The 23,556-nt window shown below is 37.8% G+C and overlaps 1 protein-coding gene across 1 annotated transcript in view; it reads right to left on the bottom strand.

Moving 5' to 3' along the window:
* Positions 1–5,879: 5,879 nt before the first annotated feature.
* Positions 5,880–23,556, bottom strand: part of LOC106131018 (uncharacterized) — a 66,603-nt gene continuing 48,926 nt past the window's right edge. The window contains exons 12-14 of the mRNA XM_060952907.1: positions 9,357–9,520; positions 8,562–8,640; positions 5,880–7,843 (exon numbers count right to left, since the gene is read on the bottom strand). Coding sequence (XP_060808890.1) covers positions 7,194–7,843; positions 8,562–8,640; positions 9,357–9,520 — 893 coding nt within the window. The 3' untranslated portion in view covers positions 5,880–7,193. The remainder of the gene's footprint in view (positions 7,844–8,561; positions 8,641–9,356; positions 9,521–23,556) is intronic.

The raw sequence follows: 23,556 nt of genomic DNA, 5'->3' as shown, positions 1-23,556 counted from the left end.
ATTCGGTTCACTTAACTTAGTCGTCGTTATCTTTTCCCACTTTCTACGCGGGGTCGGCACAATATGTCGGTTTTTTTCCAATTACTTCTGTCACTTGCCATCTCACTGGTCACTCCCATTCTCCTCATACTTTCCTTTACGCCGTCCTTCCATCTCTTTTTCGGTCTTCCCCTATTTTTAAACCTTTCACTTTCATATTCGGTTCACTAAAACTCAGTGTGATACGCAAAACCGATTTTATAATTCGCACCCCGAGCTATAAATATATCTTTGGCAAAAAAAATGCCTCGTTACGAATTCCATCACAGGTAAACGAATTATAATATAAGCAGCCACTAAGTGGCAAATTTGGAATAAATAGGTATGTAGATAGGTACAACAGGGCATTTATTTATTTAAAACTTATATGACATTAAGTCCACCGTTTGTATTTTTTGGGATACTTTTATTGGGCGATGCGCTAGCAACCCGTCACTATTTGAATCTCAATTCTATCATTGAACCAAAACAGCTGAATGTGGCCTCTAAGTCTTTCCAAGACCGTTGGTTGTTGGTTCCGTCTACCCCGCAAGGGACATAGACGTGCATATACATATGTGTATGTATGTATGTACTTCAATTTATATTGTGATCATGAATAAAAATGTATTAGTTACCTACCTTCGCGTCCTTAAGCGTTTTATTAGAGAGTCTCTTATTCTTTTGTATTATCGCCGAGTAGTTGCTTTCATTCTGAAAAAAGAAGGACAAATAATACTATTTAGATTAATTTGTCAATTTTGTCCTTAAAAGGGCATAAATATGCAATCGCGCGACGGTCACGTGACCTTCCTCATTTCCCGTAACCTGCTAGGAAGCGCTCCTAGCAGGTTACGGGAAACGGTATGCCAGTCTGTGACACCAGAGGTCCCGGGTTCGAATCCCGGCCAGGGCATGAGAAAATGACTTTTTCTGATTAGCCTGGATTTTGCATGTTTATCTATATAAGTATTTATTATAAAAAATTTAGTATCGTTGAGTTAGTATCTCGCATGTTATTTACATTTAACTATGTAGCTGTGTCCGCGACTTCGTCCGTGTGGGATATTTATTTTGGGCATCATTGAAGCCCTCAAGGAGGAATAATTTTCCCCGTTTTTTTCACATTTTCCATTATTTCTTCGCTCCTACTAGTTGCAGCGTAATGATAAATAGCCTAAAGCCTTCCTCGATAAATGGTCTATTCAACACAAAAATAATTTTTCAATTCGAACCGGTTGTTCCTGAAATTAGATTAGATTATTTATTATTTATACACGTTACCCGGTGAATGCGATGTCTCTTCTCCAGAATCTCCAGTCGCTTCTCCATCATTCCCAGTTTATTCTTGAAATCATCAGCAATGCAGTTGCACAGGCTGAGCGACTCACCGAATATGATCATCTTGCATTTCATTTCTTCAAAGTCGCCGCGAAATCTGGTGGAAGACATCATCAGATCTTTATTTAACTAGCATGTTAGCCGCGACTTTGTCCAAACGTATGAACAAAGAACGAAATACCTAGCTGTTAAAGGGTTGATTTTTTAATCGACTTACTTAACTTCACTTAACACTTAACTTTATTATTATTAAATATTTATGGTAAAATTATTAATAATAATATTGTGTCGTGTGGTTCCCGGCACCAATACAAAAAAGAATAGGACCACTTCATTTCTTTCCCATGGATGTCGTTAAAGGCGACTAATGGATAGGCTTACATACTTGTGATTCTTTTTTTAGGCGATGGGCTAGCAACCTGTCACCATTTGGATCTCAATTCCATCATTAAGCCGAGCAGCTGAATGCGGCCATTCAGTCTTTTCGGGACTATTGGCTCTGTCTACCCCGTAAGGGATATAGACGTGACTATATGTATGTTTGTATATTAAAAATATCTATCATTTTTTTATTATTTTCTTAAGTAGGTGTTATAAGTTGTACATATTGATAGGCCACGTTCAGCTGTTTGGCTTAATGATAGAATTGAGATTCAAATAGTGACAGATTGCTAGCCTGTTGCCTAAAAGAACAATCTCAAGTTTTTAAGTGTATACCTTAGTAGCCTTTTACTACATACATACTTGCAAACTACATACTTAAATACTACATACTTACATCAGAATATATACATATATATACTTACCTACATCTTACACACATAAATCATTCCTCTCTCCTTGAGTGGTAGGCAGAGATAACATACATACAGATTTCCACTTGCCACGATCCCTGCACCCTTCTTTCGCATCACCCACATTCATCACTCTCTTTATGCACGCCAGTCGGTTTCGGTATTCTTTTCAGTTTTGCTGTAGCAAGTCGAAATGGTGCACTCAAAGAGTATAAAAACGCTGATATTCAGTTACCACAATTTGAAGTAGATGCTTAATCCTCATCTAGTTAACCATTGTATTGTCTGTATGAAATTATACCTATATATGTAGGGAAAATATATTTAGCCTGCAAAATCAGTTTCCTTTGCCTGCCTTTAAAAAGCAATTTAAAAAAAACCAAACGTCATTTAATGTTGCGGTGGCCCAATGAGCGCGCAGCAATGGCTGGACAAGTGTCATCAAAGTCATGAAATGTTTTTGGCATAATGTCGGTCTGACACATAGTATCTCTATTTAGTCTGTGCTTACCACTAAGCAGACTGAGGTTAAACGCGCTCAGATTATAAAAAAAAAATCTTTACCGCGTCAAAGACGAAGTGATGGACGTGTTGGAAAATGTGGAGGTGGACGTCGATGAGGAAATTGATGCGTCACGACGCAGCCTGACCCTGGCATGCTCCTGGTTGCCCATGATTTGTGATGGGTTCTCACTGCTCGATGACGTGTCTGGAACATACATACATACATAATATATGTTTATATCCCTTAAGGGGAAGACAGAGCTAACAGTCTCGAAAATACTGAAAGGCCACGTTCAGCTGTTTGGTTTAATGATAGAATTGAGATTCAAATAGTGACAGGTTGCTAGCCCATCGCCTGAAAGAGGAATCCCAAGTTCATAAGCCTATCACATCGCCAGTCGACAGTCGCCTATTACGACATCCATGGGTAAGTTATGGAGGGGTTATCTTGTAAAGTGCCAAAAATCACACGGTACTTTAAAAATAATCTTTGGTTGCTTCCATGCCTATCTGGCGAAGAAAAAACATAGCGTGTGACATTTTTTAAAAGACTGTCTAGAGAATTAATGCTAATATTATAAAGCTGAAGAGTTTGTTTGTTTGAACGCGCTAATCTCAGGAACTACTGGTTCGAATTGAAAAATTATTTTTGCGTTGAATAGACCTGTAGCGGGAGCGATGATTCGGCTCGACCGCCACCAAAGGGAAGATCTTCCGCCAGGCTAGGTGTTATGCCTGGGGAACCGCGGCTCCGACGATGTTGTGTCGGAGGTTGTATATATAGCTCCAATCCGTGAAATCTTTGAAATAGCGTCTTAGATTCTTCGCTGCTATTGGTTGAGCGCGTCAATTTCTTCGCGATGATTGACAGTTGTTGTGTGATTTGATGTTTGTGACGAGTGGCGTAGAGATGTCGCCACAGTACTCCCCCCCAAGACCGGAGGTCTGAAGTCTTGATCTTGCTGTGCAATCTGTGCTTCGGTAGCTTGCAAGTGCCAGTTGTCTTCCAGTGAGTCGGAAGTTGCTCGAAGTCCTAGTGAGTCAGGAGTGAGCCGTTGCGTTGCTCGTAGTCTGCGGTGAGTCGAGACAGTAGAGAGCGAAGTCGACTTGTTGGCGCCGGAAGATATCGTGCAGAGCTGCCACGCTGGAGAGAAGAGCGGCCGTCGAAGAGATCCAGGCGTGGGCTGCGGTAGATGCGTCGGTCGCTGAAGTCGATGAGAGTGAGTGCGGGTGGAGACAGGACCAGGAAGCTCGGTGAGTCGGCTGCGATGGACCTGCTGCGATACCCAGTTGCTGGCTTGCTGTGAGACTGCTTGCAGAGTGAGGAGTGATGCTGAGGATTGGAGTTGATGATGATGGAGAAGGTTGCTTCCAATCACGTCGGGGTCACCAATGTAGCGGGAGCGATGATTCGGCTCGACCGCCACCAAAGGGAAGATCTTCCGCCAGGCTAGGTGTTATGCCTGGGGAACCGCGGCTCCGACGATGTTGTGTCGGAGGTTGTATATATAGCTCCAATCCGTGAAATCTTTGAAATAGCGTCTTAGATTCTTCGCTGCTATTGGTTGAGCGCGTCAATTTCTTCGCGATGATTGACAGTTGTTGTGTGATTTGATGTTTGTGACGAGTGGCGTAGAGATGTCGCCACAGACCATTTATCGCTTTAGGCTATATAACATCACGCTGCAACTATAAGAACCAAAGAAATAATGGAAATTGTGAAAAAAACGCGGAATTTTATTCATCCTCACCTCAATGATGCCCAAAATAACTTTTCCACGCGGACGAAGCTGCGAGCACAGCTAGTGGCTTATAAACTTAGGAATCCCTTTTTTAGGCAATTAGCTAGCAACCTGCCACTATCGGAATCATAATTCCATCGTACAGTTATAAAACTGAACGTGGCCTTCCAGACTTTTCGAGACTGTTGACTCTGTCTACGAAGTACCTAAGGGACAAAGTCGTGATAAATCCCATAGATATTTAGTAAAAATACCTGTGTATACATGAACTTTCGGCTTTGAGTTGAAAAGGGGGTTGTATCTCTGTGATTTTTTCGGCTTCAAAATCATTTTGTCCGACTCCATTTTAAAATTTTTAAGTATTATTTAAAATATTGAAAATGTCGTGTTTTCTTCTACAATTTGCTTTGACAAATAATTTTGAGTGACAGAGTTTTGAGTAGGTCAGCGTTTGCGAATATAATAATATGTACAAGATTATAGATTTAAAAACATTGCTTCAATCTCTAGTAATGCATTTTTGGCGGGATGTCAATGTCAAATTTCAAAATTACGCTTGTTGTTACATACATAGGTACATAAAAATCACGCCTCTTTCCCGGAGGGGTAGGCAGAGACTACCTCTTTCCACTTGCCACGATCTCTGCATACTTCTTTCGCTTCATCAACATTCATAACTCTCTTCATGCAAGCTCGGCGGTTTCGGTACGCTTGTTATAAATTACAGCAAATATACATGCAAGTAAAATTGCGGCTACAAAAATTCACAACCGATTATTATTTAACATGGCAACGATATTTCTTCCACATCTATAACATTAAGCTTCTTCGGACATCTATCATTAAGCCAAACCGCTGAACGTGGCCTATCAGTATTTTCAAGACTGTTGTTGGCTCTGTAACCCGCAAGGGATAAAGACGTGATAATGTGTATGTTTGTATGTTGGGACATCTATAGATATGTCACCGGAAAATAACTGGAATCGCAAGTTCTATGCATACTTACTTCTTTCGCTTCATCCACATTTAAGACATCACTTTATACTAGGTTTAGGATAGTCTTACGTGACCTTTTATAGTTGTAGAGAAACTTTATTTTTGAGTAAAATATATTGTAGGTATTTTATTAATAGTATACCTATCACCAGATCTAAAACAAAAGTAAAAAAAAAATTTCGTATCAAAATAGACGAAAAAATTGTCATGTAGTTCCCTGCGCTAATATTAAAAAGAATAGGACCACTCCATCTCATTTCCATAGATATCGTAAGAGGCGACTAAGGGATAGGCTCATAAACCTGGGATTCTTTTTTTAGGCGATGGGCCTAGCAACCTGTCACTATTTGAATCTCAATTCTATCATTAAGTCTAATAGCTGAATGTGGCTTATCGGTCTTTCAAGACTGCTGACTCTCTACCCCGCAAGGGATATAAATACGTGATTATATATGTAAATAAATGAATGAAAAAAAAAACATTTCTTTTCTTTATTATACCTTCATTTAATTTCAATTATTTAATACTTATTGTAACAAATTATACGTATAATTGATACAAACATATTGACTAAATACAATTTAATCAATTTCTCATTTTATATATACATATATATATATATATATAAAAGAAATCTTATAATTAATTTTAATTTTTATAACTAAAATCGTCCGGAATTAGAGAGTCGACCATTTTGGTTCATTTTACCAATACGGTCAAATTTCTAATGTTATACATATTTTTTCAATATTTTTTCACGCTTATCAGTAGTATATTTTAAACTAAATACTTAAAAGAATTTATAAATACAATTTAATCGTATAAAAAAAGCAAAAACGAATTGGCAGTTTAAAAAATAAATCCAACAATTTTCTTAGAAACAATAAAATTAATTCCAGATGAAACACAGTCTACCTATTTACACAAAAAAAAGAAAATATAAATAAAAATAATATTTCGTCACAGTTTTGAAGTGTTGCCAGTAATTTTCAAGATGGCCGGGAGTTTAGGAACTGAGTTTTTCGTTGATATCAAGGAATGTCACTGTTTTGCAAATGTAAAATAAATTTGTATGGCACGTTAAAACCACCTATATTGTAAATTTCATCCAAAGTTTACCCGACTGCGTATTTATTGAGGGTAAATTAAATGTTTATATATAAAAAAAAACAATATACAGCCAAAATGGTCCTTACTTATTATGTAGACATTTATTTAAACTATAAATCGACAAGAGTGCTTTTTAAAAATATGATACTATCTGAATGTTTTTATTAACTTGAGAAATTCAACTTAAATCATTAAATTTTTATATAAATAAAGTAGGTATTAAATATCAAAAGTATACTATAATGGAATGATAGATTTCATTAACTTTTTGAATATGATTCCATTTCTGTTTGTTTATTACCTAAAAGTTGCCAGCATTAATAACCTTACTAAAAATAGTTAGTAACTTTACTGCAATAAGTACCTATGTCATGTACGTTTACATAAGAAATAGGTATCTATATTTTTTTTCTAAAGTGTCTATTATACAATTTTAAGACATCCCGTTATAAGCAATACTTTTCTTGAATCGATTACAAAAGATTTTCATAAACATGAAGGCCAAATGCATGAAATAATTTAAAATTATTAATATACTTTTCAAATTGCGTTAATCTCAACAATGTTAGTACTTAATACATTTCACATTTATATTTTTTCAATATATAATAATATTCGGGAGCTAAACTCGTTACAAAACAAAGCAGTCGGGTTGCATACTTAAAAAAAAAACTTGCCTAACTTAAAATCACTTCTTTCCATTTTCCAAACATTTACACTGAGCGTTGTGATTATGTCCTTTAACCGCGTCCGTAAAAGAGGGGTTGAACGACACGTTGGGCGCCACAGCGTACTGCGAACTCGTGTCACTACCGGACGTTTCGTAAGTTATAATCTGTGGTTTGGTGGTGTACGTTATCAATTTAGGTTTAGTGGTGTACGTGAAATATTTAGGAGGCGTGGTGAATGTTACAATTTCAGGTTTTGTAGTGTAAGTTATAATTTGCGGTTCAGATTTGAATATTTTCTTTTCCGTATACGAAGCTGAGAAGCTCTTGGAAATGGGCGCGGTTGATATTGAGCCTTGTGAGAATTTGCTCGAGCCGAATTGACTGAAGCCACTCGCGAATTGGCCGTTCGCTTCGCCGCTAGCGAGCTCTGATTGGCCGGCGGTGTTGCCCGCTAGTATACTCTGTCCGCTGGTGAATTTGTTTATGTTAAAGCCGCCTTTGATGCCGGCGGCGCCTTTGATGCCGGAGTTTAGTTGGCCGGAGAAGCGGTTGGACTGCCCGTTGGCGAATTGAGCGAAGCGAGCGCTCTCGATAAGGCCGATCGCCCATTCGTACCATTCCAAGTCGAATTTGTAGAAAGCGGCCAATTGGTTGCCGAGTTGACAGCCTGCGAAATAATAAAAAAAAAAAAAATAAGTGATTCCATTTTGAAATTAGCAGAACTTGTGTTTTTTTGTTTCTTGTGTTTATCATTATCGATGTTTACTTATTATTTTTTTTTGAATAAATATTTATGATGGGTTCTAGACTTTCAAGGACCAAATTTCGAATGTCTTGAAAATGAGATGTTAGGAGTCGTCGAATATACATGAAAAGAGTAATGAGTGTAGAGGAAGCGGGAGAGGTCTGTAAGGAAGATTTTTTTTCAAATTTAAGTTTTTTATTTCGACCAATATAGGCATGTGAATTGTTACATACATTCTCAATGAACATTCATCAATGTTTTCATGGAACCTCGTCGATTTAGTATTAAAGATCTGTTTACGTGGTAATTACTTCAAATAATATAATATCTCGGTTCTATCATTAAGCCAAATAGCTGAACGTGGCCATTCAGTCTTTTCAAGACTGTTGGCTCTGTCTACCCCGCAAGGGATATAGACGTGATCATATGTATGTATGTATGTATGTAATATAATATAAATCGGGAAGTAAAAGAGTTTGTTACCTCTCTCCACTGTTGAACAACTGAACCGATTATGATTTCTTTCATACAAATAGTGTGGTCTACCTAAAAGAACATAGAGTACTTATCGCGGAGAGAGAGAGAGCGTCTAAAGCTAGTAAATAAAATAAAAAAGATGTAGCTATAACTAACAACTTACCAGAATCCCAAGAGTAGACTCCTCTCAAAACAAAATGGCCGTTACCGGTGGTGCACGCCAATGCGCTGCCGATGTCAACCTGAAATTAAAAAAATAGTAAATTTATTTAAGACTAGCTGTGCCCGCGACTTCGTCCGCGTCAAATAGTTATTTTGGGCATCATTGAAGCTCTCAAGGATGAATAATTTTCCCCGTTTTTTTCATATATTCCATTATTTCTTCGCTCCGTATAGTTGCAGCGTGATGTTATATAGCTTAAAGCGTAATGTCTATTCAACGCATTCAACGCATAGATGAAGAAGTTAAAGGAAACATATAAATATATTAATCTGACCAATGTATTCTCTCGTTCACATTCTAAGTTTAGATATTTGTGAAGTTGACGCTGTTGAAGAAAATGCTGCAGTGCAGTTTGTTACCGCTTCTCCTGCACCGACGCCTTGGAAGCGGCAGTAAACATAGTTTTAAGTAATTCATTTGACGTCAACCAATGTTGTGAAACCAAAAGATTTGACAATGATTAAGCTATATGAAATATCCTATAATAATGAATAAAAATTTTGAATTTGAATTTATCCTTAAGTCGCCTTTAACGACATCCACGGGATGGCATCTCTTCCTAATCTTTTTCTTTATTTGTTTTTTTTTTTATTATTTTATTTGTTTAAGCGTTTGGTTCATTTCGTCACTCAAGTTTTAAACTTTCTCAACTTTGTTTGCTATCTGACACAAACTAATGTTATTGTCTTATGCCGGGAACCACACGGCATGAACAACAAGTTAAATAAGACATACCCTGCAGATATTGTTAGTGGGGTTGGTAGGCTGTCCACAGACGCAGCTGTCTTGGCTGTACTGTTCCAGGAGGTGGGGGTAGTCCTGTGACAGCTTGGCTTGGCATTCCCCAGGGTTGATCAGGGAGACGTTGATGCTGTGCATGATGCTGCCGGCCAAGTGGGCTGGAAGAAAGACGTGTTCTATGTTATAAAATGTTGTTATGTTTGTTTGTTTGTTGCATAGTAATTTACACAGGAACAAGAAAATAGTAAATAAGGTACCTGTGTCGAAAATGGCCAGCCGAAAAATATGGCCACATCCTAATATTACAAATACGAAACATAGTTAGAATCTGATCGTTGCGCGCCATGTTGGTGGCCCAAGGTCGTATTTGAACGGCGCACCCGCAGGGCGCCCCACCCTCTCCACAGTCGCTCAACGGGCATCACAGTGGAAAGGTGCATTGCTGCTCTTAAAAATCGCAAGTAAGTTTTTTGCTATATTTCTTTAGTTTTTCGATTTAGTGCATATTTATTCACGTTGTCAGGTGGCACAGTTATCGTATTTCGATATTTTCTTTGTCATTTATGAAAGTATCCATGTGTTTTTGGTCAGAGTGAGGTTAAGCATAAAAATCCTATGACTGAAAATATAACCAGCAACTGGCCATATTGCATGTATGATTTTTTTCATTCTTAGTAACATTTTCTTTTTTAGATATGCCGCGATACAAAAGTAAAGGTATTCGGAGTAATTGGTCAGAAGATGACATGAAACGAGCAATTGCCGCTGTCAAACGTGGTGTGAAGATATACACGGCTGCCAAAAACTATAACATCCCAAGGCGCACGTTAAGACGTTATTTATTAGAGAAAAAGACTACGAAGTCTACTTTAGGCAGAAAACCGCTTTTAAACGAAGCACAAGAGAGAGATTTGGCTTCCCGTATTATCCGTTTATGCCATGTGGGGTATCCGCTAACACAACGGGTACTACGCACTTGTGTCAAGACGTTTTGCATTCAAAACAATGTTTCAGTATCGAGTCGAGGCTTAATGGTTGGACGAGATTGGCTAAGAGGTTTTCTAAATCGACATAAAAATATCAGTAGAAGAAAATCTCAAAATCTGAACCCGGCACGCGCCGCAAAGCTGAATAAAGTCGTAGTTGCTGACTATTTTGCCAAATTAAAAAAGACTATGGAAGAAAACGACGTTTTGAATAAACCTGAGAGAATTTTCAATGTCGATGAGAAAGGCTGTCAGCTTAATTTACATAAAGCACCACAAGTTTTAGCGGAACGTGGAACAAAAAGAGTACACCTAGTGGCGCCGGAACATGGTGAAAATGTGACTGTAGTCTCATGTGGCAGCGCTTTAGGCCACGCTATCCCCCCAATGATTTTGTTCAAGGGCAAAAGAATGAAACCTGAATGGATTGATTCTTTACCTACAGGGTCAATAGCTCAAATGACTCCCAAAGGCAGTATGAATACTGAAACGTTCGTGAACTGGTTACACCACTTCGCCAAATTTAAACTATCAGGACCTTGTGTTCTTATCTTTGACGGTGCTAAATGCCATCTGGACTATACCATAGTTGAAGTTGCAGAGAAATTCAATATAAAACTTTTCTGTCTTCCCAGCAACACAACACATGAGCTGCAGCCGATGGACAAATCGGTTTTTCATTCGTATGAGTATTATTGGGATGAGGAGGTTCTGAGGTACTGGTCTATCAACCAGGATCGTAAAATAACGAAACAAAGATTTGGAATTATATTTTCAAAGGTGTGGGACAAGGCTGCAACGCCGGCAAATATCAGAGCTGGTTTCGAGGCTACTGGGATTTTTCCATTTGATCCGCAAAAGATTCCCGAAGAAGCGTATGCTCCAAGTATCCCAACATACGATCCCACAATAACTGAATCTAATACTGGACAAAACGAAAATGAAGATCCTAATGATATTACTGATTCAAGTGTTGACAGTGAAAGTATTTTAGCTTGTTCTCATCCTAATTTGAACATCAGCGGTGATCGTTACACTCCAGTTCAAAGTGGTCACTCTGGCACCAATGCTAAATCACCAGTACGTGCCTTGTCACAAGACAATAATAACATAGCTACTGCACCTTCTTCACCTTCGAGAAATGATCAACTTAAGCTCGGTGAAAATATTCGTACTGAAGGTGACGATAGCGACGATGACGTCCCATTAGCAAGCTTGAAACAGAACAGCCAGAACATAGAAGCTGTAAAGGCAGTTTCGGATTTACTTAATGAATCATATGAATCTTTCAGTGCTATGTTAAAAACTCCGGTAAAGACAACATCTAGCCCAAAGACTGCTCCGAGGGCAAAAGCCATTAATAGTCTGGCTCAAGAACTAACGAAAGCAACTTTTGTACAAAAAAAATTGCCAGGTCCGTCCGGAGCAGCTTCTCAGAAAAGAAACACTTTGCCAGGGTCATCGAATAAAACTTCAAAAAAGAAGAAAAGTACATCAAAGTCATGCTCAGCTGCCTCTCAAAAAAAGAATGATATTCCTGGACCATCCAACATTACTTTACCAAAAAGAAAACAAGATCCTTCAAAAAGGAATAGAGCCTCATCAAACAAGATTCCTTCAAAACCGAAAAGTGGTAAAGGAAAAGCTAGAAAACTTGGTGAGTCTTGGTATTGCTTCGTTTGTGATCAAGATAGAGTTGCTGACATGCGATCTTGTTTTAAATGTGGTTCCTATGTCCATGAAGAGTGCGTTGGTTTGTCTGCCGAAGATACAGAAAATTTTATATGTCCCCAATGTTATGATGATTAAAACCAAGATGCTCAAGTATCTTTATTGATCGTTCAAGTATCTTTTGTGCATTGTCTAATGCACATGCATGTTGTCTCTAGATTTAAGTTATCACTCTTTAGAATTTATGTGATTTGAAGTTAATGTCTCACAGATTTAGTCTTCTATTGTTATTGTTATTGACAATTAAGTTGATCTCAGAGCAAGCCAATTTATCTAATTAATAAGACAAGTAATTCTTAAGTGTTTTGTTTTAATTTTTGTGAACTGAAGTCAGAGACTGATGTTAGAATAAGTTTAGATAGGTATTAAATGGATCTCAGGCTGAGCCAATACATTTAGCACAGAAATTTAAATATTGTTGTTTTTCGCTAGATTTGACTTAAAATATTTTATAGAGAGTACTCGTACCTATACGATTTTTGATTATTAAACGTAAGATAATACATATCTGGACTGGTTTAATAAAAATACTTGAAATTTACAAATTATTTTATTTTATTTCATAACAAAATTATCCATACTGTAAATATGACCACACCGTGGGCATATTTACATACACGGTCGGAAATATGGCCAATTTACCCCTTTTTAAAAAAATGAATATTATATAGAAATGATCAATAATTTAGCAATTTTTTTTCTATGTTATGAAAGCTAAATAGATAAGGTTTTTAGGAAAATATGCAAAGTCAGGCCTTTATCGCATAATCATTAAAAAAAATTACTCTAAACCTTAAGGTGGCCATATTCGACTCGGGTACCTTACATAGTTATAAAATAAACAAATCACTATGTTGTTTTTTTTTTTAATTTATTTTATTTGTTATCTTAGGTCGGAGTGGGAAAACTCTAGACGAACGTACATACATACGGACATACATACATATGGTCACGTCTATATCCCTTGCAGGGTAGACAGAGCCAACAGTCTTGAAAAGACTGAATGGCCACGTTCAGCTGTTTAGCTGAACGATAGAATTGAGATTCAAATAGTGACAGGTTGCTAGCCCATCGCCTAAAAAAGAATCCCAAGTTTCTAATCCTATCCCTTAGTCGCCTTTTACGACATCCATGGGAAAGAGATGGAGTGGTCCTATTCTTTTTTGTATTGGTGCCGGGAACCACACGGCAGATAGCGTTTTATTATGACGTGACGGGCAGCGATATTAGTTTTTCGCGCGATATAAACGGCGTCGCGCGTCTCGCGGCACGGGGCTGAAAAATACGCGTCATTTTATGTACTCAGTACGTATGTCTAAGACTACCGACATCCAACACCAATTTTTACTCCCACTCTTTTACTGTACAAGCTGTCCGTCTATGGAATGCTCTCCCTGTCGATATCAGGAAAGCCCAGACTATTAATAGTTTAAAAAATCTCGTTAGGTCTCATTATCTTTCTACTCGTGGATCGTGGGATCGTGGATCGCATCGTGGATCTCGTGGGAATCGCATTATGAACCTTAAAAAGCATATAAATGGCGGCGATGGTGTCCGCACCCCATCACGTCTCGTTCCCGGCGGGAGCGGTATGCGGTCTGCTGAAAGCCGCTTTGCGACGATGAATGTAAGAGGAGGAATGAAGGATAAGATTGAGGAAGTATGCCAGATGATGGATGAAAGACGTTTGGATGTGTTGTGCGTGAATGAAACGAAGCGGAAAGGATGCGACGCGACGCAGCACGGCCCTTACACGGCGTATTGGTCTGGAATTTCCAGTACCAGCCGAGGCTGTCAAGGGGTCGGTCTAATTCTTTCTGCACGAATGGCTGAGTGCGTGAATGAGTATGAGTGTGTCAGCCCTCGTCTTCTATGGATTAGGCTGAAAGTTGGAATCACTCGGATCTTCGTTCTAGGTGTTTATGCACCTTGGGATGTGGGTTCGAGGGGTACAACATCAGCAAAAAGCGAAAACGAGGAGTTCTGGAATAGTGTAAGAGAAGTATTGAAAGTTACCAAGCCAAATGAGAAGATTATTATGTTAGGTGATTTTAATGGATGGGTGGGTGTAAAGCGTGATGGATATGAAAAGGTGCTTGGTGCGTTTGGTGACGAAAAGGTGAATGATAATGGAAGAAGTGTATTAGAAATTTGTCTAGAGTGGGATCTTTTTGTGTCGAACTCAATGTTTCAACATAAAGAGATCCACACCTACACAAGAGTGGAAGGTATTTTAAAAAGTATGATAGACTTTGTGATTGTAGATGAAAGATTGAAGAACAAAGTGCTGGATACCCGTGCATATCGCGGTGCTGGCATTGACTCGGACCATTTACTGGTGATATCCCGGATAAGGGGTATCTTCAATCGCTGGCGGCACAGGGTAAGGGAGCAAACCAGCGCTTTGGAAAGAGTAAAAGTAGAAAATTTGCAAGATATGGATGTAGGTAAGAAGTATATTAATAGACTGAAGGATGAATTTGAAGATTTAGAGGAAATGAGCGATATTGAAGATGGATGGAAGGAATTTAAAGAAAGAATTGTGAAAGTAGCTGTTGAAGTGTGTGGTGTAAGTAGAAGAAGGAAAGGAAAAAATCACAAAAATGCGTGGATGAGTAAAGATGTGCAAGAACTTGTGCGATTAAAGAAGAAAGCATGGCTGGATTTGTTAGCAGCAAAAGCTAACTTAAGAATGCAAGAGGTTATTGATGAAGATGTGAATGAAGCACGTAAGGAATATAAGAAAATGAAAGATTTGGTTAAGAAAGCTGTGATTAGAAAGAAAGAAGAGTATAAAGAGGATTTTGATAAAAGGCTATCAGAAGACTTTCAGTCAAATCTGAAAGTATTCTGGAAATCCGTAAGGTCAGCCCGAGGAAATACTATAACCAGAGAGCTGACTAGGATCAGATGCCAGGATGGTAGCGTTGTGAAAGGAGAAGAATGTGTACTAAAGATATGGAAGGACTATTTTGAAAGTTTATTTGAAAAAAAGGAAGGAAATAAGAAAGATTTCTGCTATAGCGAAGAAAAAGAGAATGAGATGGAAGGCGAAATTGAAATGTTCGAAATTGTGGAAGCACTTAAGAGTATGAAAGCGGGAAAGGCTGCTGGGTGTGATAGAGTGTCGGTCGAGATGCTTAAAGCAGGAAAAGGCGTAGTAGCTAGTCAGTTGTACTGCCTTTTCAATTTGTGTTGGAGAAGCGGCCGAGTACCAAAAGATTGGTGTAAGGCTGTTATCGTGCCACTTTACAAAGGAAAAGGGTCACAGCTGGACTGCAAAAATTATCGTGGTATAAGCCTGCTTAGCGTCGTCGGCAAATTGTATGCTAAGGTATTGATTAATAGAGTCAGGAATGAAACTGATGACAAAATATGGGATGCTCAAGCGGGATTTCGAAAGGGAATGGGATGTACTGATCAGGTCTTTTCCTTGCGGTGCATAGCCGAAAAGTTTTTGGCCAAGAGTCAAAAAGTCTATTGCACATTCGTAGATCTGGAAAAGGCCTATGACAGAGTTGAGAGGAATGAATTGTGGTCAGCACTTTCTATGCATGGGGTGAGCAGTCTCTTAATACGAGCACTGAAATCCTTATATGAGGATTCGAGTGCTTGTGTCAGGATAAACGGAGCGCACACTGAGTGGTTTAAGATTGAGAAAGGTGTTAGGCAAGGATGTGTTGCGTCACCGTGGCTGTTCAACCTATTTATGGATAGCTGTTTGACAGATTTGAAAGAGTCTAAAAGTGGATTAAGGATGAATGAGTTACTCGTCAAATGTCTGCTCTATGCCGACGATCAGGTTATACTGGCGTCATCAGAGGAGGAGTTACAGGAGATGGTAAACTGTATGCATGAAGCTTTAAAAGAGAAAGGAATGAAAGTGAACGTAAGTAAAACTAAAACACTGGTTTTTGAAATGGAGAAATAAATGACAGCATGTAATATTTTGATTGGAGGAGAAAAAGTGGAGCAAGTGAAAGAGTTTGTATATCTAGGATCAAAGTTTACATCAGATGGCAAGTATGATAGTGATATTGAAAGGAGAGTGAACGCGGGGAACATGGTGAATGGAGCTTTGCATGCCTTTATGAGCAGTCAGAAACTATCCAAAAAGGCTCGACTGGCTGTGCACAGGGGCGTGTTGGTCCCGACATTAATGTATGGGAGTGAAAGTTGGGTATGGCAAAAGAAGCATGAAAGCAGAATAAATGCAGTGGAAATGAGAGCGTTAAGGAGTATGATGGGTGTGAAATTGAGTGACAGGATAAGGAACAGCGTGATAAGGGAATGTTGTGATGTGAAAGAAGATGTAGTTACAGGAATAGAAAAGGGTATGTTAAGATGGTTCGGTCATGTGGAGAGGATGAATGAAAGCAGGTTGACTAAGCAGATATACAAGGAGAGTGTGGAGTGAAAGGTCGGAGTGGGAAGACCTAGACGAACGTATCTTGATCAAATTAAGGACGTCCTGGTAAAGGGTCAGGTCAAAAGTACCCGAAACCGCCGAGCTTGTATGAAGAGAGTTATGAATGTGGACGAAGCGAAAGAAGTATGCAGAGATCGTGGCAAGTGGAAAGAGGTAGTCTCTGCCTACCCCTCCGGGAAAGAGGCGTGATTTTATGTATGTATGTATCTTTCTACTCTATCCTAAGTATAAGTCATTATTATGTATTTATGCGTATTTGTATGTATTTATATGTATTATATATATTCTGTATGTATTGTATTATGTTTAAACATTTATTTATCTTGCTCTGCGCCAACGCCGATCTCCTGTTTGGTTTCCTTCCACCCAAAGGTTGACTGGAAGAGATTGCTTTAGCGATAAGTCCGCCTTTATACCATCTATATCTGCTTTGTGCTGTTTTGTATGTTTTACTCTTATGGTGCAATAAAGAGTTTTATCTATCTATCTATCTATGTGTCAGTCATCACTATTCGTAGGTATTTATTTGTGAATTGGTAAACAGTGTTGGAATTCGTCCTTGTCGATAACCTCAAATTTTCGAATATATTTAACCGTAACCTAGTATCGTAATATTAGTCATAGTATGTAGTTATATACATACCGCCGTGTGGATCCCGGCACCAATACAAAAAAGAATAGGACCACTCTTTCTAATGGATGTCGAAAAAGGCGACTAAGGGATAAGCTTATGAACATGGGATTCTTTTTTTAGGCGATGGGCTAGCAACCTGTCACTATTTGAATATCGACTCTATTATTAAGCCACACAGCTGAACGTGGCCAATCAGTCTTGTTAATATCTACTGTTCTCTGTCTGCCCCGCAAGGGATATATACGTGACTATATGTATGTATGTTAGTATGTATATACATACACATAATCACGTCTTAATCCCTCACGGGGTAGACAGAGCTATTAGCCTCGCAAAGACTAAAATTCCGCGCTGTATGTCGATTATATCGCATAAAATATACTACTTTAAAAGGTTAATATACTAATTTTGTAACCTTAATGGGTCAGTGGCTAATAAAGTATCAAATTAATTTCGAATTTCGCAAACCATTCCTTGTATATGTTAAAATCTAGATTCTCTAATACACCATGCCTCGTTTAAATGTATTTAGCTTGATCATCAAAAAGTCGAAGTCAAGTCAGAAGTGGGATATTATTATCTTTGACTGACGCTGAAAGCTATCGAACTTTTAACAGAATAATTTTTTTTAAAGGAAATTTTATTAAATTTTCCCATATTTTTTTTTATTAAAAACGGAAATTTTGAAAATTCGATTTGACTGATAGATGAAAGTTTTAAAAAAGGTCAAATTTAAATCTATTAATTACCTTAATGGAGTATTGCAATTGGAAAGATGTAGCTTCTGCCTACGACTCCGGAAAAAAGGCGTACCTACCTACTATCGATATTAATATGTACTTCTCTGCACTCCACACTACATGTAGATACCAGGCAATGTATGCAAAATTTCATCGAGACAGAGTTTTGACGTGAAACATGGACAACCAAACACACAATCGCATTTTCACATTAACAATCTCCAAAAGTCTTATACGACTATGAAACATAAGGCCTCTGGCCTCTATAACTGAATGAATATTTGTACGTACTTAGTCTTTGAAAAATCACAAGTCACTAAGGCCATGTAAACACAGCATGAGTTCGAGATTCCTCAAATAATTGCGCTGGACTACGTTCAGTTTAATAAGATGATATTCTAACGATAACGACGTGTATATGATGAAATTATTGAAATTTTGTTGCTAAACTTATATGTAAATAATGATATCCCACAAAAAACATATTCGCGTAAAATGTTCTTCTTTTAGGCTATGGGGCTAGCGACCTGTCATTATTTAAAACTAAATTCTAATGTCGTGGGCCTGCTGGAAGAAATTTCTCTAGAAATAAGTAGTGCCCTTGTACTGAATTTCTCTTTATTTTAAGTTTTATTCTTATTTTTTTGATGTACATAATGATAAATATGTAAATAAATACTTAAATTTTATCATAAAATCATACAGCTGAACTCGGCATTCCTGTCTTTTCGAGATTGTTGGCTCTGTCTACCCCCAAATGGATAAAAACATGACTAAATGACGCCAAAAGGAGACAATTGTAGCTCGCATTTTTTTTTTTTTTTGATCTCATGCAGGTCATTTCAAAATATGTGCCGCGCGATAATAACGGCGTCGCGCGAAAAACTATCGCTGTTTCGCTTCTTATTATGCCATCTCTGTTTGGTTTCCTTCCACCCAAATAAATAAAATAAATAAATATATACGGGACAAATTACACTGATTAAGTTAGCCTCGAAGTAAGTTCGAGACTTGTGTTACGAGATACTAACTCAACGATACTATATTTTATAATAAATACTTATATAGATAAACATCCAAGACCCATGCCAATCGAAAATGTTCTTTTCTCGTCATGCCCTGGCCGGGATTCGAACCCGGGACCTCCGATGTCACAGATGAGACAAGCGTACTACCGCTGCGCCACAGAGACTCAAAGGTTGACTGGAAGAGATTGCATTAGCGATAAGTCCGCCTTTGTACCATCTCTGTCTGTTTAATGCTGTTTTGTATGTTTTACTCTTATGGTGCAATAAAGAGTTTTATCTATCTATCTATCACTCTCCAGCTGTCATGATTCTTGCACACTTTTTTCGCTTCATCATCCACATTCATAACTCACTTCATGCAAGCTCGTCAATTAATTATATAAACTGCATTTATATCGACAATTGCACAATGGTTTTCGCAAACCAATGTAATAGGAATTTAGCGGTATGTGACAAATATCCATGGACAAATGTGAACACCGCTAAATAGACTTTTGATAACGAAATACCAATCTATACTAACATATTATAAAGCTGAAGAGTTTGTTTGTTTGAACGCGCTAACCTCAGGAACTACTGGTTCGAATTGAAAAATTATTTTTGCGTTGAATAGACCTTTTATCGAGGAAGGCTTTAGGCTATATAACATGACGCTGCAACTATAAGTAATAAAAATAATGGAAAATGTGAAAAAAAAAATCATTTTTGAGGGCTTCAAAGATGCCCAAAATAACTATTCCACTCGGACGAAGTCGCGGGCACAGATAGTTAGATAATATTGTATTTAAAATGCACAAAAATCATGCATTCATCTAAGTATTAGAAATAGATTTAACTTCCAAATACGATACTTACAACATATAACATAACATATAATCACGTCTATATCCCCTGCGGGGTAGACAGAGCCAAAAGGCTTATAAACTTGGGATTCTTATTTTAGACAAACAGCTGAACGTGGCCTATCGCGGTCTTTTCAAGACTGTTGGCTCTATCTACCCCGCAAGGGATATATACATGACTGTACGAATGAATGAATGAATATCTATGTACGCGAATAAAGGCGCGGATACCTGATACTAAATACTTTTATTTACACGTCAATAGTAATTTTTTTTTTACTTGTATACCTAACCCAGATGCATTCAGAAGTAAGTATATGATCGTTTCATTAGCGCGTAAATAATATATGTGTGACCTTTGATATATATTATGACATAACATGAGCAGTCCTATGACCTCCCAGTAGAATGAATACATACATACATACATAATAATCACGTCTATATCCCTTGCGGGGTAGACAGAGCCAACAGTCTTCAAAAGACTGAAAGGCCACGTTCAGATGTTTGGCTTAATAATAGAATTAAGATTCAAATAGTGACAGGTCGCTAGCACATCGCCTAAAAGTAGAATCCCGAGTATGTAAGCCTATCCCTTAGTCGCCTTTTAGGTACGTCATCGGCATGGGTTAGAGATGGAGTGGTCCTATTTCTTTTCTCTATCGGTGCCGGGAACCACACGGCACGGAATTAAGTCCTGGTAAAAATTATAGCGATACAATGCTAAACCCGGGTTTTGCTTATTATACCTAATATTTTCTAAAACTAATAAAGAAACAAGTGTGTAATCACTAAACAAAAATATTGTATGACTTGCGTAATTTTTTTTAACTTCATTTAGCCGTGAACTTTAAGGCTTTTGTTGAATAAACAGATCTTAAGCCGCAGTTCCACTGCTGCGCACGATATAAAAGGAACTAAGCTCGATTTGAGTGACTAGCTGTGCCCGCACGTTTTCTCCGCGTGGAATAATTATTTTGGGCATCATTGAAGCCCTCAAGGATGAATAATTTTCCCCGTTTTTTTTTTTACATTTTCCATTTCCATTTTTCAATTCGAACCAGTAGTTCCTGAGATTAGCGCGTTCAAACAAACAAACTCTTCAGCTTAATAATATTAGTATAGATTTGACTCGTATTTTTTGTATTGTAGGTACATAGTGGAGTAATCAATGTGAAAGAGCTTAAGCTGGAGTTCCACTGCGATATATCTTTATCGTCTAAACATTAAGATTTGTAGAATTAGAAATAACAAACAATGAGATTTGTATAATTTGTACAAATAGAAGTGAGCTCAATTTGTATGATTTGACTCGTATTTTTATTTACGCGACTAAGTGATAGGCTTTTAAACTTGGAATTCTTCATTTAGGCGATGGGCTAGCAACCTTGTCGCTACAATTTTTTATATGTATGGACAAAGTCGTTAAGCGGACCCCAGGCACTGAATCATAATCGCAGAGGGTGCGATTTTGAACATGAGATGATGAAAAATAGTGTTTTAGTCGTGCGCAGCATCGGAACCGTACCTTATGCAATATTTGTACAAATCTCAATGTTTATTTTCGCTCGTTAATTATTTAAACCTGCTTTAACATTGTACACGCGAATATTAATATTGGTTTGGTTTTTTGAGGTCAAATTATAATAAAGAAACATATTTTTAGGTAATTTTTTTTACCATTTTTTTTTTGAATTTATCAATAGTTTTTATCTATATATTAATAAATAAAGTAAAGTGTCACTAAGTGATATTATTAAAAAAAAAAAAAAACTACAATTATTTTCATACGTAGTGTTTAAAGCTGAACTATTATTTGATTTTTTTAAAGTTTTCAAAAACTTAAAGAGATTTTAGAAAAAATATAACTATTTTTTTGTTATAAATGTCGCATTAGCACATTGAATGAAAAAACGAATAATAACACTGTATGTATGTATGTAAAAAGTAATTTCTCTTTTCTTTCTCCATCTTTATAGACAAAAGGTCAGGTCAAGAGCACCCAGGAAGAAGCGAAAGAAGTATGCGAAGATCGTGGCAAGTGGAAAGGTGTAGTCTCTGCCTACCCCTCCGGGAAAGAGGCGTGATTGTTTTGTATTTACATTTCTATTATAATGTGCCGTGTGGTTCTCGGCACTTTACAAAAGGACCACTCAATCCATTCCCAATGATGTCGTAAAGGCGACTAACGGATAGGCTTATGAATTTGGGATTCTTTCTAGCAACCTGTCACTATTTGAATCACAATTTCATACTAACCAACACATTAACGTGGCCTATCATTATATATTACGTCCTGGTAAAGGGTCAGGTCAAGAGTACCCGAAACCGCCGAGCTTGCATGAAGAGAGTTATGAATGTGGACGAAGCGAAGGAAGTATGCAGAGATCGTGGCAATTGGAAAGATGTAGTCTCTGCCAACCCCTCCGGGAAAGAGGCGTGATTTTATGTATGTATGTATGTTGGCTCTGTCTGTCTGTCTGTACGGGATAAAGACATTATTTTATGTATGTCTAGTAACTGAACGGAGGAATTCAAAAAGTGAAATTGTTTAATACCGGTTTTGTATGTCATCGAATCTTATGTAACAGTCATTTTGCCTCTGTCAGGTCAACTATAGCTGTATTGGTATAATTGACACGCATTCTTGTGTTTTTTAACATTTAAATCCCAACTTATATCATGTCTATATCCCTTGCGGGGTAGACAGAGCTAACAGTCTTGAAAAGACTGATAGGCCACGTTCAGCTGTTTGGCTTAATGATAGAATTGAGATTCAAATAGTGACAGGTTGCTAGCCCATCGCCTAAAAAAAGAATCCCAAGTTTGTAAGCATATACCTTAGTCGTCTTTTATGAAATCCATGGGAAAGAGATGGAGTGGTCCTATTCTTTTTTTGTTTTGGTGCCGGGTGTCAGTGGCACTAAAGTAAGTGCCTGAAACCACACATCACTGTCACACGGTATTTTTAATTGTGTCAATGTGTGGTACCCGGCACCAATAGAAAAAAGAATAGGACCACTCCATCACTCTCCCATGGATGTCGTAAAAGGCGACTAAAGGTTAGGCTTATAAACTTGGGATTCTTCTTTTAGGCGATGGTTTAGCAACCCGTCACTATTTGAATCACAATTCTATCTTAAAGCCAAATAGCTGAACGTGGCCTATCAGTCTTTACATGACTGTTGGCTCTGTCTACCCCGCAAGGGATATAGACGTGATTATATGTATGTATGTAAGAATTGAACGTCTGATGTCCACATGGCGTTAGTCAGTCAGTCAGTTTAATCACATCGGAAGTGAATAGACCAATCGATGTTGTAACATTATATATAAGATGATGATGATTTGACGAAACTATATAGACGTAAATTTATGACATGTCAGTTTTGACCTTCAAATGTTAATGTTTATATACAAATTTATTCCGAAAATTATATTATCCATGACCTTAGTGGTTTATTGGTTATCTTTATAGTTAACTAGTTGTTGCCCGTGACTTTGTTCGCCGTAAAAAATCACAGACAATCTTTCATCACGTCTTTTAACCCCTTCTCATGCATACATACCTATAAACACGTCTTTATTCCTAACAGGGAAGACAGACATCAATCCTGAAAGACTGAATGGCCACGTTCAGCTATTTGGCTTAATAATAGAATTGGAATTCAAATTATGACAGGTTGCTAGCCCATCGCCTAAAAAACAATACCAAGTTTATAAGCCTATCCTTTACTCGCATTTTACGACATTCATAGGAAAGAGTGGTCCTATTCTGAACTGCAGGGAACACGGTATACCGTC

The sequence above is a fragment of the Amyelois transitella genome, chromosome 30 (assembly GCF_032362555.1).
Source record: "Amyelois transitella isolate CPQ chromosome 30, ilAmyTran1.1, whole genome shotgun sequence".
NCBI classification, from domain to species: Eukaryota; Metazoa; Arthropoda; class Insecta; order Lepidoptera; family Pyralidae; genus Amyelois; species Amyelois transitella.
This window is presented reverse-complemented; position numbering and strand designations above follow the sequence as displayed.